The 17,900-nt window shown below is 28.2% G+C and overlaps 5 protein-coding genes across 6 annotated transcripts; 2 read left to right on the forward strand and 3 right to left on the reverse strand.

The window, feature by feature from the left end:
- Nucleotides 1-60: 60 nt before the first annotated feature.
- On the reverse strand, nucleotides 61-1,044 carry LOC141524856 (small ribosomal subunit protein mS37). The gene is made up of 3 exons (XM_074238980.1): nucleotides 951-1,044; nucleotides 516-648; nucleotides 61-423 (listed from the first exon to the last, which is right to left on the reverse strand). Exons 2-3 carry the CDS (start codon nucleotides 640-642, stop codon nucleotides 173-175), a joined length of 378 nt encoding a protein of 125 aa, XP_074095081.1. The 5' UTR covers nucleotides 643-648; nucleotides 951-1,044; the 3' UTR covers nucleotides 61-172.
- Nucleotides 1,045-1,670: 626 nt separating this feature from the next.
- Zw (glucose-6-phosphate 1-dehydrogenase Zw) lies at nucleotides 1,671-6,531 on the forward strand. Of its 2 annotated transcripts, XM_074238976.1 has the most exons (8): nucleotides 1,671-1,842; nucleotides 1,941-2,055; nucleotides 3,923-4,046; nucleotides 4,113-4,478; nucleotides 4,546-4,914; nucleotides 4,994-5,223; nucleotides 5,288-5,493; nucleotides 5,606-6,531. In XM_074238976.1, exons 2-8 carry the CDS (start codon nucleotides 2,046-2,048, stop codon nucleotides 5,858-5,860), a joined length of 1,560 nt encoding a protein of 519 aa, XP_074095077.1. In that variant the 5' UTR covers nucleotides 1,671-1,842; nucleotides 1,941-2,045; the 3' UTR covers nucleotides 5,861-6,531. The 2 variants fall into 2 exon arrangements, with proteins under 2 accessions (XP_074095077.1, XP_074095076.1); XM_074238975.1 differs by lacking the exons at nucleotides 1,671-1,842; nucleotides 1,941-2,055 and adding an exon at nucleotides 3,673-3,823.
- On the reverse strand, nucleotides 6,493-10,511 carry Strip (striatin interacting protein). The gene is made up of 7 exons (XM_074238972.1): nucleotides 10,146-10,511; nucleotides 9,802-10,038; nucleotides 9,454-9,570; nucleotides 7,714-9,335; nucleotides 7,464-7,635; nucleotides 7,183-7,387; nucleotides 6,493-7,112 (listed from the first exon to the last, which is right to left on the reverse strand). The coding sequence occupies exons 2-7, from the start codon at nucleotides 10,012-10,014 to the stop codon at nucleotides 6,847-6,849; spliced, it is 2,595 nt and encodes an 864-aa protein (XP_074095073.1). The 5' UTR covers nucleotides 10,015-10,038; nucleotides 10,146-10,511; the 3' UTR covers nucleotides 6,493-6,846.
- Nucleotides 10,512-10,669: 158 nt separating this feature from the next.
- Wls (Wnt ligand secretion mediator) lies at nucleotides 10,670-14,986 on the forward strand. The gene is given in 13 exon segments (XM_074238974.1): nucleotides 10,670-11,028; nucleotides 11,118-11,289; nucleotides 11,371-11,558; nucleotides 11,697-11,802; nucleotides 12,170-12,294; nucleotides 12,381-12,536; nucleotides 12,603-12,780; nucleotides 12,853-12,980; nucleotides 13,053-13,220; nucleotides 13,347-13,574; nucleotides 13,642-13,771; nucleotides 13,774-13,794; nucleotides 13,873-14,986. Coding segments are annotated over 12 exon segments (1,635 nt in total). The 5' UTR covers nucleotides 10,670-11,028; nucleotides 11,118-11,183; the 3' UTR covers nucleotides 13,974-14,986.
- Nucleotides 14,987-15,078: 92 nt separating this feature from the next.
- LOC141524853 (hexosaminidase D) lies at nucleotides 15,079-17,594 on the reverse strand. The gene is made up of 8 exons (XM_074238977.1): nucleotides 17,480-17,594; nucleotides 17,331-17,385; nucleotides 17,015-17,230; nucleotides 16,487-16,835; nucleotides 16,354-16,428; nucleotides 15,815-16,286; nucleotides 15,660-15,746; nucleotides 15,079-15,548 (listed from the first exon to the last, which is right to left on the reverse strand). The coding sequence occupies exons 1-8, from the start codon at nucleotides 17,506-17,508 to the stop codon at nucleotides 15,374-15,376; spliced, it is 1,458 nt and encodes a 485-aa protein (XP_074095078.1). The 5' UTR covers nucleotides 17,509-17,594; the 3' UTR covers nucleotides 15,079-15,373.
- Between the last annotated feature and the right edge of the window lie 306 nt (nucleotides 17,595-17,900).

The following is a 17,900-nucleotide window of genomic DNA, read 5'->3' on the forward strand; positions in this document are numbered from 1 at the left end:
GACTAATTGTAAATTTATAGAATTACTTAAGACTAATTTTAAATTAAATTAAATTTGACATATTTTTTCACTCGATTTTACAATAACTTATTATCAATTACTTGTACAATAATCTACAGTATCAGTAATATTAATAAATGAAAATAAACGCATTTGTAATAAACATTTAATTCTATTGTTTGGAGCGGTGATTTTCTTGAGGGTATGTAGATAGTAATTTATTAACTTGCTTGTACTTAAGATTTTTTACCCCAGGAACTAGTGTACCTTTGTGTGCTTCATTTTTTGCAAACTGTGTGTTTTTCGTATGAACTTTGAAACAGTTGTCGAAGGCTTCGATTTCTTTAAGACATTTGTTGTTTTCAAAGTCATTTAATTTTAAACAAGCTAAAACAACAGAAGTCTCCTGCAAGCATCCTCTTTCTGTAAATTTAAATATTAAATGTCATTACACTGATCATAATTCATTAAGGAGAAATTTTTCATTCCAAATGACATTAATATCAACTTTTTACCTTTATGAACACTTCCTTTGCCGGTAATATGATTTCTGAGTGCAAGTGGCATTTGAGGTATAAATTTGACTTTGTTTTCATTTTGTGGCGATCTTGCCCATTTCATCAAATGCTCTGTCCACTTCATTGTTATCTAAAACAATTTATTTTTTTTTTTTTTTAATTTCATTACTAAAAAATTAACAACTAAAAAATTTATTTTTTTAAAAACTGATGTTAAAAAAATTATTAAATATTCAAAAAACAATTCTACATAATATTAAATATTCAACAACAAATCTAAGAGGTTAGTTTTACAAATTTTCTCAGTTCTTAAAAAAAATATAACTTGTAATTTATTGAGTGTCATTTTGAAACATAAAAATTAATTTTTTAAACTATTAATTTATGACAGCAATCAAAATAAAAATATAAAAATAAATATTTAATGTTAACCTTTTATTATTACACTTTCTTCTGTATTTAAAATATAAAATTTTATTCTCAACTAGATGGAGCTGCGCATGGATGCTTTCGAAATTGTTCTACGAGCCTGTTCGAAAATATTGAACTTTTAAACACTTTTTTTAGAATTTATTTATCAAAACCTCGAAGGGAATTTTTAATCGCTGATTCTTAGATATAATTTAAAGTTAATATAAATAATTTCAAAATTTTTTAAGTCACTATTATAATTGTTTTATTTTTTTTGCCATAATTTATTTGTTAAAAAAATTTTTTAAATTAATTATTATCTGCTAAATTAATTCTCATAAATTTTCATTTGTAATTTTTATTAATTTTCACAAGTGAAACTTTTTAATTAATTTAATTGTGATAAAATTCTAAAAAAATTTTTAACACCTGTCAACTTCAGTGTTATCATCAGAATTGATATTTATCAAATATATTTGATGAACTATAGTTCATAATTAAAAATAACCTTAAAAAAATGTCAATGTGATGATAAGTCTTTAATTGTTATTATCACAAGAAGATACAAATAATTTCTTCCATAAATTACCATCGACATTTTTATTTTAAAATAAAAAATATACAGCCTGTATATTTTCAGTTTAGTCAATATATTTATTTACATATTAGTTACTTTTACACATATGTACGCGGTTGTGTACGTATGTCATATTTATTCTCATTAATTTAAAGATTTATTATTCGAATTATTAGTTTTGAATATATTTTTCTACTCCATTAAATTTATTTAAAATTAACACAAAAGTTTATTGATTATTTATAGAAAGTCTTCAAGTGTTTACCTATATTTTATAAAATAATAAACCCGTTTTTATAACCTCTACATAAATATTTTTATATTTGAACAAATAAAGTAAGTTTGATTTACATATTATTTATTTCTAATCTTTAGTTTTTGATAATAATCGTAAATAATACAAAAAATTAATTTCTAATCATTTATCATTTCAGATAAAGCACCAGCAACTGTGTTATCAGTAATAGAGAAAAATACTCTAAGGACATTAAATAAAAAATAATATTTATTATTCTTGTTTAGTAAATAAATTATCAACAATGGAACGACGTAAGTTTATTTATTTTTTTTTCAAGTATGAAAAAAAAATTGATTAATTTATTTTTAATATTTTAAAAAGATGACTACTAATTTTTCTTTCTTTTTTTTTTCTTTTTTTTTTTTTTCCAAATTTTTTTTTGACACGTGTACATAAATATTTTAATCTTACAACAAAAATATTTAATTTGCATAAAATATATTGTTTTTATTATTAAAAATTAAATTTCTAATTTTTTTATTATTTAAAATAATTTTTAACAGCGCATCAATTTTAATTTTTAAATATTATTCTATAAAAAAAAATATTTAAAAAGGAAGAAATAATTTATTGTAATAAATAAAAATTAAAAATTCAGTTAAAGTAATTATCATAGTTATATCATTACAAATCACGCCACTACTAACACACTGTTATCTATCGAACGATTTACGCACGTGTTGACACAAGCTTGTGATATGAATTAATAGTAAAACGAATTCTGACTATATTATACTTTTACTCATTTACACTGATCGTGAACTTCCGCTTTGGGTCAATGAATAACATTCATTTTAATTTTATTATTTTATAGAAATTTATTGCCTAAAATTATTGTGAAAATATTTAATCTAAAATAGAAAAAAGTATTTTAATTCTTTAATTATTTTTACAACTAAAAATTTATTATCTTTAATTTGTATTATCTTAAATTAAATAATATTATATTTAAAAAAAAAAAAATATTATGATAATTGTTAAAAAAGTAGTCGGCAAAACTTGAGAATATCGAATGAAGAAGAATGGAAAATACATAAAACAATGAAGGATCTGAGATGATTGCTATGAATAAGATCTTTCTTCGGTAAAATTCTTACTCAGTATTAACTTTGTCGCAGGACAATTTTTATTTGTCCTAAAATTAAATATTTTTTACTTTAATTGTATAATATTTGAATAATTATTACAAAGATAGTTATTAAAGTATCATTAATCAAAAATGACGTAAAAAAATTCAATTAATAATTTTTTTTTCAACCAGAAGAATCATGAAAAATAGTCAGTAATCTTTTTGCGCGTCATCTAAGTGATTGTAATTTTTTTAAATTAAGAACTCAAGGTAAAAATAATTTATATAAAAAAAATTTGATTTCGCTGTTAACATGTAACGACGATTTATTGCGCATTTAAAAATTGTAGGTAATTATAAATTGCAATGTGAAGTTAAATGTAAATTTAATTTTAATTTTAATCGTAATAATTGATATATAGTGCAGGAATAATTTCCAAGAGATTAATTTTTACATTGAAAGTTGTAATTTCTTTTTTTAGATTGTAATAATTGTAAAAAATTTTTTTTCTGACCTCGAAAATTTTTTAATTGTTTATAAAAAAAAATAATGGTAGAGATAGTTTTGTTCATGGCCGAATGTTTATCCTTATCCTAATTATTTAGTTGCTTTAGGTAAAGGAAGTAAAATCATTTCATTTTTCATGGCCATTGATGTAATATTTACACTCAATACTTTTATTTTATTTATATTATATTTTGTAGTAGTTGTGATTATATTAGTAGTAGTATTAGTGAAGTAGATACAATCCCCTCACTCCTCGGTCTTGGATTAGTGGTATTTTGACTCTAATTTGCCGTCAACATGCTCCATTCCTGTACTTTAAGTTGATTGTTTTGCATCAGTCGTAAAGATACAATCGTTCGGTCTACACGTAAATTCAATAAACTTATCAATTTTTTGCGTATAAAAATAAAATTTTTAGCAATCATGAGTAATCATTTTATTAGTGAGTTTAATAATTTAAATTTAATATAAAACAGAATAGCAAAAAAAATTAATATAGTAATTTTTAACAAAATTAATAATATAAATAATTTTTCTTCAGGAGCTTCTACGGAAGAAAGTCTTAAGATCATCTGGCATGATCTTAAATGCGAGGAGATGGACCGATTAGAAGGAACGCATTTTTACGGACAGCGAGCACACATATTTATAACACTTGGTGCATCAGTAAGTTTATTTTTTATTAATAAAGAAGCTACAGGACTCAGCTTAATCCAAAAAAATTTTTTTTAAGGTGATTTGGCGAAGAAAAAAATCTATCCAACTCTCTGGTGGTTATTCCGCGATAATTTATTACCAAAGACCACAACATTCTTCGGTTACGCGCGTAGTAAATTAACTCTCCAGGATTTGCGTGACAAGTGTCATCAGTACATGAAAGTAAAGCCCGGAGAGGAAGAAAAGTACGAAGCATTTTGGAAACTAAACTATTATGTCCAAGGACCGTATGACTCTGATAAAAGTTTTGATCATTTAAACAGCGAGTTGATGAAGTTTGAAAATGGTTCTGAAGCGAATAGATTATTCTACTTGGCTCTTCCACCTTCAGTTTTCGAAGAAGTTACCGTGCATATTAAAAATAAGTGTATAGGTAAAAAGTAAGTATGCATTTTTATGTGACAATTAGAGTTAAAATTAAACATTGTATAAATTTATTATTTTCAGAGGTTGGACTCGAATAATTATCGAGAAACCGTTTGGTCGCGACGCGCTATCATCTCAGCGCTTGTCAGATCATCTGGCTTCACTGTTCAACGAAGAACAAATCTACCGAATAGACCATTATCTAGGAAAAGAAATGGTCCAAAATTTAATGACTCTCAGGTTTGGTAACAGAATATTCAACCCTACTTGGAACCGCGATAATATCGCGTCGATACAGATCACTTTTAAGGAGCCTTTTGGTACGCAAGGACGAGGTGGATATTTTGACGAATTCGGGATAATACGAGACGTGATGCAGAATCATTTGCTGCAAATTTTGTCTCTGTTTGCTATGGAAAAACCAGCTTCTTGTTGTCCCAATGATATAAGGTACTAAAAAAAATATATTTGCAATTTAAATTTAATCACTACAGCGCATTAATTCACAAATGCTTTTATTTTTTTATAGAAATGAAAAAGTTAAAGTTTTGAAATGTATTAAGCCATTGGAGCTTGATGATGTAGTTCTAGGACAATATGTTGGTGATCCTGATGCAGAAGATCCTGAAGCAAGACTAGGATATCTTGACGATCCAACAGTTCCATCCAATTCGACGACTCCAACTTACGCAGCTGCGGTTTTAAAAATAAATAACGAGCGATGGGACGGCGTTCCATTTATTCTTAAATGTGGAAAAGGTATTTTTTTTTTTTTGTGAGAATTTTTGGATTCTAAAATTTTTTTAATTATTTTATTCTCCAGCATTGAATGAACGCAAAGCAGACATACGGGTGCAATATCGAGACGTACCTGGAGATATATTTGACGGAAAAACTAAAAGAAATGAATTAGTCATCAGAGTTCAACCGGGTGAAGCTCTATACATAAAGATGATGACTAAAACCCCAGGAATAACATTCAACATGGAAGAAACTGAGCTAGATCTCACTTATGATAAAAGATACAAGGTAAATAACAATTACATAATAATATATTTATGTTGTATTCCTTTTATTTAATTTCTTGTTATTTTTCGTAACTCATGTACTTAATAATTAAATTAATTATTTATTTATTTAGAATATAAAGCTTCCTGATGCATATGAACGATTAATATTAGACGTATTTTGTGGATCTCAAATGCATTTCGTACGAAGCGACGAACTATCGGAAGCATGGAGAATATTCACTCCCCTGCTTCATCAAATCGAAAACGAAAGAATCCCTCCGATTCCTTACAAGTACAAATCTCGTGGACCAAAAGAAGCCGATGCGATGGCTAAGAAAAATAATTTCGTATACTACGGATCTTATAAATGGCCAGAACATCGTTAATTATTTTTATTTATATACAATTTTTTATAATTGATTACAGATTTAAAATTACTAAACCAGTGTGTCTTTTAGTTTATAATGTACTTAACTTACGAGTACACATAAACTACCAGTACCTTAAATATTATAAATTTATATAAATTTTTGATACTAAAACTATTTAAAAATTTAAATCATATTGTACGTTTAAATAATAAAATTTTCTATGAGAAATATTTAATTATAAATAGTCATTGATAATTTATTAACTGAGGATAAATAAATTTTACATTTGTTTTATAAATAACTTGTACACATGAAAGCGATTGTACTTCTGAGAACTTGTATAATAATTACTGTTAAATGAAACTTGATAATCTGCATGAATAATTTAAATTTTTTGACAACAAATATAGTGTTGATAATGAAAGAAAAAAAAATTAACAGCATAATTAATTTCTACGTAAAAATCAATTTACGAAGACATTTCAATGGTTCTATATACGTTAAGTATAATTGCGATAATTATTGATGATGATAATGATGATTTAATGAGTAAAAATTAAAATTTTAATCTACAACATAGCACGTAACTTTCAGTTATTCTCATTTAATTCCAAACACACAATTTTAATTGTAAATGAGTTTGAGTGAATTAATAATCACGTTTTTTTTTTTTTTTTTTTTTTTTTTTTTATAAACAGTTACGATAAATTTGATCGACTAAAAATAGAAAATAAAAATAATACAGTACAATAACACTCACTCAGACGATTGAAAATTCAGTGAAAAAGATTCATCAATTTCAGTTTGACATTTAAAATCTTTCAATCACGAGTCACATCAATGATTTAAATTACTAATAATATAATAACGCTCCAAAATTGTTAGTAGTAATTTATAGATATAATGATATTGATTATCTAACACCTAAATCTATTGTACAAAAATTAAAATAAAGTGCTCGAGTATCAAGTTAGTGAGTATTGTTTGAGCTAACATGGGATTTATATTTCACTGCGAGTTAATTCCAATAATTTATCCCAGTCTATACTAGTTTGAAAGACTTCTTGTTGCAGCCACAGCTCATAATGCTGTTTAAATTCATCCGTCAGTTCGACGTTTGCTCCTAATACGGAAGTGACACACGTGTCAAGAGGCTCCATTTGTTCATCTTTATTTACATGAATGTATCGTCGGTTATTAAATTGATCAACACACGCTCTAAGGGCGCATTCTTCCGCTTGAAAGTCCCACGGTCTTGCTTCAAGATCTATAAAATTTTACTTATTAAAAATTTGTATAAAATATAAAAAATCATTTAACAATAAATTAATGCTAACCATTTCCATACGCCCAATCGTCATTAAGGCGGTGTCTTACTTTAGAATAAATAACGCTTATTGTTTTCATATTTGTCTTACGCCACTGTCGTCCGAGATATTTAGTTTGCATTTTTAAAAGTTTCAAAACATACAATTGCATCATTGCGTGTCTTACTTTTAATGTTCTCTTTAAAATTGGTGCTGATTTAAATACGACTAACATCTAAAAAAAAAAAAAAAATAAAATTAATTTCAATTTATCAGAAAATATTAAAAAAAAAAATTAATAAATAAATTACCATTATTCTACTGTGTTTCCATTTAGTCAATTTGTTTAATATACGCAATAGATTAATACACGAGAAAACATTCCTCCATGAATACGATTGACTATCACCGATTTCCAAGCTTTCAGTAGTCAACTCTGGTTGATCACCAATCACACAAATCGGAAAATCAAGAATAGGAATTCTGCAAAAATAAATACATAAAAATAATAAATATTCCAGCACATTAATAAATAAAATTAAATAAAATAAAAATACTTACACATTTTTAGCCTCAATGTAAGCCAGAATATTTTGATTAAGAAATTTAAGAACTAAAGGTATGCAATTAGCAAATACCAAGTGTTGTGACATGAACTCAAATTGATAAATATGATTTATTTTAAAGTGCTTTAACAATAGAAGTAAAATAGCTGATACAGCTTTTACGATTATTTCCTTATGACGATTAACATCAATACCTAGTTTCATCGACTGCAAAACAGTCATTGGCATTTCTTCAGGCAGTACATCCGCCATAATATTTATACTGTCAGTCTTGGCCTTGCTCGTTGGAGCAGCAGCAAGTAAAATTTTCAACAACGCAATCATGTACTGAGGAAGATTAGAAAGAATAGCTTGATACAAAATTTCCGTAGGCGTTTGTCTCAATGGGGGCTCAGGAGTCGTCAGTGGATTCCTCGCTATTTCTTCCTCCTTAATAATCTGAATCTCTGCTAGCGACGTATACATGTGACGCTTCAAAGTTTGGACACCTTCGTGAATAGGTTGAGGCAAGCCGATTAAACTGTCATTGTCACCTTCCAATTTATAGCCCACAAATTTAAGTCTCGAGGTGTCTAAAAACGCTGAGACATCTTTCTGACGGACTTTCGGAGTCCAGGATAGTCCTTTATTTCTAGCTGGCTGCGGAGTGCTCGGTCTAGGTAACTGCTGGTTGTTTAGATCATCGCAATGATTGTTTGACTGATAAGAATCCATTGGTGGTTGGTCCATGTATCCCATCATCTCTCCGTCGCCTTCATTGTCTCCAGATCCACCGCCTTCGACGGAATCCTCGGCTCCGAAGACTACCACTTCTTCGTACGAGCTCTGTTTCATTAATCTTCTGCGTAATTTTCGTCTACTGGCACCAAAAGTCTGTTCTCCGATGAGATCAGTGGCGCTGGCGGGTGGAGAACTAGCTCGCATTGTCTTCGCGACTTCAATAGTGTCTTCTTGATCTGTATCGAGTCCAGCTTCCTCGCGGTACTCGCGTTTGAGTCTTCTTAACTCGTCGATCCCTCCCAGCGAGACCAGAATCAACTTCCAGAGCAACAGCAGGACCTTCTTCATAGGAAAGTGAGGCGCAGAACCGCTACAAAAACACGTTACCATACCCAATAATTTAACTATCAAAAAATCATCGCCATAAGGATGAATAAGTTCTTCTTTAAAATTAAGAATATTGTTTTTATAAATACTGGTATTAATATTCTTGGATTCTTCTCTCATAACTTCGGTAATAATGTATAAAACGGACAGTATGACCCGTAAATCGACAGAATCGGCGAGACTTACAGCCAACTTTCTCATCGCAGAACTAGCAGCTGTATTATTTTCTATTTCAATATTCAATAATTCAACAAATGCTGAAAATACTCCGGCTTCATACAGCAGCATTACGTTTGTACGTGTCCACTCCTGCTGCTCCCTGTCTGATTGTACTTCAACCCAGCAACCTTGGGCTAAATAAAGTATGCATCTAGCAGCTTTCATACGCATATGCTTATTTGATACCTCCAATTGATCGAGTAGTTTTAATATAACTGATTTTTGTTGAGCTTGTGACAGATTTTGCCACCATGGTCTCAATTTGTAACTTTCCATTTGGTCACCAAATGCCTAATTAAATAATTAATTTATAAATTAATTGATTAAAAATATTGTCTTCAGTTATTTTATTACAAACAATAAATATACACTAATAAAAATGAATAGTATTGTTAAAAAAAGAACTTACTTTAAGATTAAGCTGGAGTTCATACTGCTCAGTATAACTGTACAACTCAGCAATTTCGTTGACATGAGTGTCAGCGTCATCGTAAATAAAGTCCAGATTAGCGCATTCGGCTTCATCCTAAAAATCAACCACCATAACATTAATTAATCAACCGTCTAATTAATCACTTAATCAATAATTCAAATCATAAATAAACTATAAAACTATCTAAAAATAACAAAGAGTAGTCACAAAGGTCAGATGTCCAGCTGTCAAATGCAATATCACAAGCGTAAATCGAATACGACAAGGTGAAGTGTAAGAAAATATTAAAAATTAACAAAATAAATTAATTGAGTAACAACTTACATCAGAATCTTGTTTTTGTTGTCGGTAGAAAACATCAATGCTTTTATTTGCCGCACGTTTTCCATTTCCATTGGCATCCATTGTCAACAGCTCGCCATTCGCGTTCATCAGAGGTCGCTGCTCGTAGTTATTGTCACTATCCTCGAACCTACTTCTATTATTTTGGTTTTTCATCAATCGCAATACATAATTTTCATCAGCCATAAATGACATTCACACTTTTATTTTTTAGGCATCCTGAAATTGATAAAATATTAAATTACCACTTGTATTTAAATTAACTAAAAATAAAATAATAATAATAATTTTTATAGACATATTTAGAACAGAAATTATCAACATACCCCACCCTCAAAGCTTCCATCTTCTTCAATAATTAAATTATCAATAATAAACACAATTTTAATTATTTTTTTTATACTACTCTTATTTATATTTATATATAAATGTATATTATGGTTAAGATAAATTAAAGTAATAAAATATTTAAAAAAAAAAAAAAAACAGAAGGCACAGTCACATATTAATTACTACTTGTAATTATGTAGGTATTTTTTTATACATAAGTACAACCAAGTCGAACAATAAAATTTAAAAAATGACTTCGTCTTATTTTTTACAGTAATTATTATTATTTAAGTTAAAAAAGTACTCAAGTTTTCAAGAGTAATATCATGATCTGAAGTCTTGAGTTTACAGGCTTGCTCAGTACTCAGTAAAAAAGAAAAAAAACTCAAACTCCCACCACTTACTGGATTATTACTTGATTTTACAGTACATTTGTGTCAGTGTTCATGTGTATACGTACATATGTTACTCACACGACGAAACACACAAAGAAGGAATACTATTGGCGATCGCAAGAGTCCTTGGAAGCTTTAGAGCAAACCTGAGCGTCCAATAGCGGACGAGAATTCGGTTATTATAAAATAACAAGTGTAATCCTTGTGCTCAAGTTGATTGTTGGTTAATCCGAGAGTCCTCGTTAATCCTTAGTCTTCAGTTTTCCTTACTCCCGTACACCAGGTCCAGTATTCGACATCCAATTCGCACAGAGTATAGTAGAGCTGAGTCAGAAGCTATTGCAGTTGCGACGAGAAGGGAAACTGGAGATCGAGATAAGTTTGAGACAAGTGTGGCGACAAAACTAACAAAGGCGGCATCACTACATCTCGGCGTAATCCTCACTAAGTGTTTTTACTATTTTTAGAATTATTAATTATTTGTGTAAGTTAAATTTTATTTAATTATTCAATTAAACTGATAATTTTATTTGTTATTTAATTTAAAGCTGTAATTATTTATTTTTTTTACAGATATCGTCAGACATTTTCCGGCTTTTGCGGTGTTTGTAACGTGGTTTGTTTGTTTTAATTGTAAAAATGCAGGGAACTATTATTGAAAATTTGAGCGGCAAAAAATTGTCAGTGCTTGTTGTTTTATTGATTATTGCACAGGTTATTTGTTTTTTGATTGGTGGTTTAATTGGTAAGTTTGTTTATTTATGTCAATAATTTATTTTGAATAAAAACAGTGAAAGTGAGTGATTGATTTAAATTTAATTCACAGCTCCTAAGCCTGCAACTAGTCAAAATATTCTCAGTACAGCGTGTAAGGATGACAGGATAAATGGAAGTGAACCGGGATTAGGTAAATGGTATTATTCCAGAGGTAGAGGTGCTTGTCGCACTGTTGAGATGAATTACTATAATTTAGAAAGTCAATATCAAGCTTTTCAAGTTGTTTGGACTTTTCAAGTAAGTTTTTTTTTTTTTTTCAAGTAATTTTACAAAATTTTTAGACTAATTAATAATGTATTACAGAATTGTCAGGCTGTCATAGTAATTTTTTTTTTTTTTTACTGTCAAATCATTTTATTTATTTTATTTTATTAGATGCCTTTACCCAGAGATGATATCGCATTTGATTACTCAAGATGGCAACAAAATTTAATCGGAGTATTACAGATTGAAGTTGTTTATCACAGTCAGCTCCAACTTGGTAATTTAATTAATATTTTAATATTTATTTATTTATTTAAATAAACCTAACATTAACAGGGTTGATAGTTACAATAGTTAATATATAAAAAATTTGTAATGAAAAATAACTTAGTAGATAGTTGATAATTTTAAGAATTTTTTTAACAAATAAATTATGGCAAAAAATAATTGACATTTAGAAATTTAAAAAAAAAATTACAAATGCAGTTTTTTAAAAATAATTTTTTGGAACAAATTTATTTATTAAAAAAAAAAAAAAAAAAATAAAAAAATTGTCAAGTGACAGCTAACTTTAATATCATACGCCTTTTAAGCGTTAGTATCTCAATAATTAAATGCAATAAAATGATGAAAATATTTTACAGCTCCTATAACTCCAATTGTACTAGATGCAAGACTGGCGTATCGTAATATAGGTGATCCCGATAATGACTGGAAGCCCTACGCAGCATCAAAGATTGAAAGAAATTTAGAATGTGTTCTGAATGATGTAAATTTTTATCTTACTATTTTTTAATAATTTACTGGCTTAAATTGCCCCAGCTGAGTGAATAAAAAAAATATTTATTGTTACAGCAATCAGAGAGCTATAGTTACAATTGCAGTATGATTCCTTTGTTCGAGCTCGGTTCATTGTATCATGATTTTTATTTACTCAATATAAGATTGCCAATTGATACTGACAGAAATATTAACGTGGGCATTGGTCATATTTCTGATATATGGTTAACTGTAAGTTACAAGCTAGAAATTTAAAAGGTATTTTTTAAAAAAAATTAATAAAAAATATTTTTGCAGGTGATCAATCAAAACGGAGGATTCACTAAGATTTGGGTTAGCTTAAAGACTATATTCTTCCCTATTGTTCTGTGCTTCCTTGCTTGGTACTGGAGGAGAATACATTTACTGTCACGATCTCCAGCTTTGTTGGAATACATGTTACTAGCAGTGGGATTGGCTTTGTCATTTTTAAATAGTAAATATTTTTTTTTTTTTTAGAAATTTTATTTAATTATATTTTATGATTAATAATTTATAATTAATGTAGTGCCATTGGAATACTTGACACTGTCTTATGACATGCCTTTCATGTTGCTCCTGAGTGATATCAGGCAGGGTGTTTTCTACGCAGTACTTTTATCTTTCTGGCTTGTTTTTGCTGGTGAACATTTAATGGTAAGTCCCAAAACTTAAAAAAAAAATAAATTACAAATAACTCAATGAAATAATTTATTTTATTATTTAAAGATACAAGACGGTGATCAAAGGACCAGTTTAAAATGTTACTGGCGACACTTGAGTGCTGTATTCGTAGGCTGTCTTTCATTATTTATTTTTGATATGTGTGAACGTGGTGTCCAGTTAAGAAATCCCTTCTTCTCTATTTGGGTCTCAAGTATAGGAACCAAATTGGCTGTATCCTTTTTATTAATTAATTAAAACTAGCATATATACATATATATAATATATATATAAATATATGAAAAATTGATGTGGGTACTTCCATAATTTAAAAAATATTTTCCTATTAGATTAATATAGCTATCATTTATTATTCTCGCTGGAATATCTGCTGGAATGTATTTATTATTCTTGACATATATGATCTGGAAAGTGTTTATAAATATAAGTATCAAGAGAGCAGCATTGCCGAGCATGAGTTCTGCCAGACGGCTACACTATGAAGGAGTTATTTATCGTTTTAAATTTCTGATGATTGCTACTCTGCTGTGTGCGTCATTGACAGTCATTGGCTTCATACTGGGACAGGTAATGTTATATTTATTATTTATAAGATATTTTAGTTGATTAAATTAATAAAAAAAAAATTTACTAGGTTGCGGAAGGTCAATTCAAATGGGATGAAGATATCGAATTGGAAACAACATCTGCATTTTTCACAGGCGTTTATGGAATGTGGAATATTTATATTCTTGCATTGTTGTGTCTCTATGCACCCTCGCATAAAAATGGCCAGCTGAACCTTCTGGTAAATAAATAAAAAAATAATAAAAACGCTCTTTGATAAATTTTTTTTTTTTTTTTTTTTTTTTTTTTTTTTTTTCAGATCAAAGTTTAAGTGAAGAAATAGAATTTGCAAGATTACCTACTGAGCCAAATGAAATGTTATCATTGACAGCATTTGCACGTAAAACTGCGACAGAATAAGTACATATAATTATAAAAAATAAATTTAATTGCCATGACGAAGTATTTTAGAGAAAACTCAATCGATATATAAATATATATTTGAAGAAATACTAAAAATAAGCGATCAAAGTATTTGTAGGATGATAGTTTACTAGATAACTGATTATGATAATTTATAATGCACAAATATGTGACTGATATTTCATTTCTCAACATCGATTCTCTTTAATCTATCGATTTACGGTGATATTATTTATTACTCTAGAGTACTTATCAATTAACTTAAATAAAATAGTATCATAACGCACAAAATACTATTTAAGTACATTTATAATTATATTCTTTATTAATGAAGAATTACATCTATTTAAATGATTTTTTTTTAAATCAAGTAGTGAACAAAAAATAATTCCGTTCATTTATTTGGTGATTCTCAGGAAATAATTGACATTTAAAATTTTTCTAAAAAAAAAAAATCAATAAAATTATATAAAGTAGTTATTTTAACGCACTACATATCAATGTCGGGCATTTACATTTGAATCAGTCATATTTATAATCGCAAATATGAAGTATTAATTAATTAAAATTATTATAATTGCCATAGTATTAATCAATTTATTTAACTGATAAACAATGAAATATTATGAAGTGTAATGTAATATAAAGTCTTTTCTAAATTATATAAATTAATAATGTAGTAATTATATATAATATATACATATACATATAATAATTTTTCAATCAAAAAGGTCTTCCTCCAAGATTTAATTAATTAACTGATCTATTATTTATTAATAAATAAATCCTTGCTATAAAGATCTATAGATCTATACACAAATGGCATATACCTTCAAGGTGCAATAATCCAGGATTTATAATATTAATAATTACAATAAATCATTTATTATTTTACATGTACTTAATTTTAAATACTATTATTGTACGATTTATTCTAGCTCTTTGTATATTAATAATATATTTCTTAACTTTTGTACTGAGTTTTTTAAAATAAATACTTATGTAAACTAGATTTGGTTATTTCTTAATCTAAATAAATTTAATTTATCAGCATGCATTTCAATCAATGTAATTTATTTATAAAACTATATATATTTATATATTTATGTCTTTTTTTTTTAACTACAAAATAAATAATTTTTTTAAGAGAAAAATATTGTTATTTACATTAATTGTAAATGTTTATTAGAGTAATCTTAGGTAATAAGCTGAATTGGAACGATTCGTGAGATCATCGATCATTTTTATCTCTGTACTGCTTAATCAACAACTCAGTCTTTCATTAAGTAAAAATAAGCCGCAATCAATAGCTAGCTAATTTTAAACTTGATTTTAAGGAATTAAAAAAAAATTTTTACCTCCATTAAGAACTTAAATTAATTAAAAAAAAAAAAAAATTATCTGCGACTATTTATTTTAATCTGGTTCTCGACTGTAAGTTTTAATTCTAATAATTTATTTCTTATCGGTTGTAGGTGCGTACCAATCCACTCGTCAATCATAGGTGGAAAAAAAATTGTTTCCATTTGAACTTTCAGGTACGACTCCAATGATGAATGTTCCAGCAGCATACTAATAAATAAATAAATAAATAAATAAATAAATAAATAATAAATCATGTAGTAAAAAAATTATTTGATGAGATGATTTAATTAAAATTGAATAAAAAAAACTGATAGTTACTCTGTGAATGCAGGAATCAAACTTTCAAGCTGCATCGGGTTTGTGTAATTATTAGCAACCTGCCAAGGATTCATCCACGTTGTTATTCTGAAATTAAAGTTTTCGATTAACCAAATTAATTAACGATAGTAGTTCAGGTTTATACTACTACTTACTGTTCACTGTTAACAGTATTGTCGAATTTTACTTTGAAATTTAAAAACCATTCGATACCACCGGTCAGCTGCCACCCGGGATACGATAGATTACTAGGAATTGGAGCAGGTCTGATTTGTGGATTAATGTGCAGTGGATGATCAATGTATCCGAGACTTTTGGCAACTTGCATATGCGTTTGTTCCGAGTATCCATGCAACCATACTCTCAAGCACAGCGCTAATGAGGGTATCGCTGCGGGTAATAATTCACACATCGTCGCGTAGTGATCATACCGCGACCATCCAGTAAAAGCTGTACCTCGAAATTCATTAACTTTGTTTACATGAGTCCCTAATTCCTCCAGCCATCGCTCGTGGTTACTTATGTGGTGACTTATCACTGGGATTTGTCGGGTTGATCCAGTTGCGCCTTTGAAAGCCGTTGCCGCCCATATATTTGGAAATACTGCACTGAATTTATTCCATAATTCTAAAAAATCAATTTATTAAATTTACTTTTCATTTTAATATAAAATTACAAAATAATATAAAATTACCTTGAGTCAAAGAAAATGTTTCACGTGAATTGTAATGCCATATCATTGGTTCAACATACTTCCCAATATAGTGTTCTAAAAATAAATAAATAATAACAACAATGAATAGTAAAAAAAATAAATAAAAAAATACCATTCAATGCTTCTAAATCAATAGATCTCATCATATCATCCCAGACAATAATCTTGAGGCACGGGTATATTTCCTTAATATACTGAGCAGTTGCCAGTACATGTTCCAGGTAAAGAGAAAATTTTCCATGCTTGCTCAAGCTGGCTCGTTTGGCGCAGACGTCACATAGACCCAGATGCCAAACTTCGTCGGCTCCAATATGCAGGTACTGGATGTCAGGATGAAAGGAAACTATTTGACGGACTAGAGACTTCACCAGAGGTAGCGTTCCAGGATTTGACGGACATATTGAGCTGGGAAAATTTTCCACTTCTCTCAATGATCTCCATTCATCGTGTTTTAAAACAAACTGCAATGGCAATAATTATCTATATTATTATAAGGAGATTAAACAACATGTGAAACTTTTTAATTTAATTTTTTTATAATAATTTAATCTAAAAAAATTTTTATATCTGTCAACTTCAGTGTCATAAAATTGTTGCTAGTTTATTATATTTATATTTACCGTATAATTGTATTCAGTACCTCTAAATGTCCAAATGTTTGTATTAAAGGTATGACAGCTAATCCACAATCACCAGCAATCTGCAAAATATGTTGGGCTTCTTGGACAGTATATCCACTACCCAAGCTAGTGGGCCCATTACTTCCAATACTTGACAGTTCGCGGTTATATGGAAATGTATCTTCCCATTCCACTAACAGTCCAGTTGCACCCCATGTTCTCAATAGTGGAAACAACTACAATAATAATTTACCAAGTTAATTAATTAATAATTAATAATAAATAAAAAAAATTTTTATCGAAATATTGGAGCAGTATTTGCAATATTGTTTTTACCTTTTCGAAATAAGATACTCGCGGTGGTGCTCCTTTAAGATCGAGATGAACTAGCCTAAATTGATAAAAATTTTATTGCAACATATGATACATGACAACTATTAAACTAAAACAGATTTTACTATTTGTTTATATGTTTATTTATTTACCTGTGTGATCCGAATGTCAAGTCATCCATTTTTGTTTCATTTTCATATCACGGAGGTATCAAATGATAATATTTAGCATTTAATCTGTCGGAATCGACCAGATCGACAGTGTCGGAGATAAATAAATATATTACTCTAGATTATAGATGGCGACGTACGGACTTTAAAAAACTTGTGAATTAATTTACACTTAATTTAATATTTCACTAATCATTATTGGAAACAAAAAATATTTTTATTAAATTACTTACAAGATAATTTTTAAATATTTTTACGACACTGAAGATAGATATTAAAAATTTTTTTAGAATTTTATAGCAATTTAATTATTATTAAAAAGTAAAATTATAGCAACAAACAATTATTTAAAAAATGGACTTGTAGAAATTTTAATAAATTAAAATAATTTTTTTGTTAAAGA

This window comes from Cotesia typhae, unplaced genomic scaffold (genome assembly GCF_013202065.1).
Source record: "Cotesia typhae breed Kobodo isofemale line unplaced genomic scaffold, CoteBio_Ctyphae contig_23, whole genome shotgun sequence".
Lineage (NCBI taxonomy): Eukaryota > Metazoa > Arthropoda > Insecta > Hymenoptera > Braconidae > Cotesia > Cotesia typhae.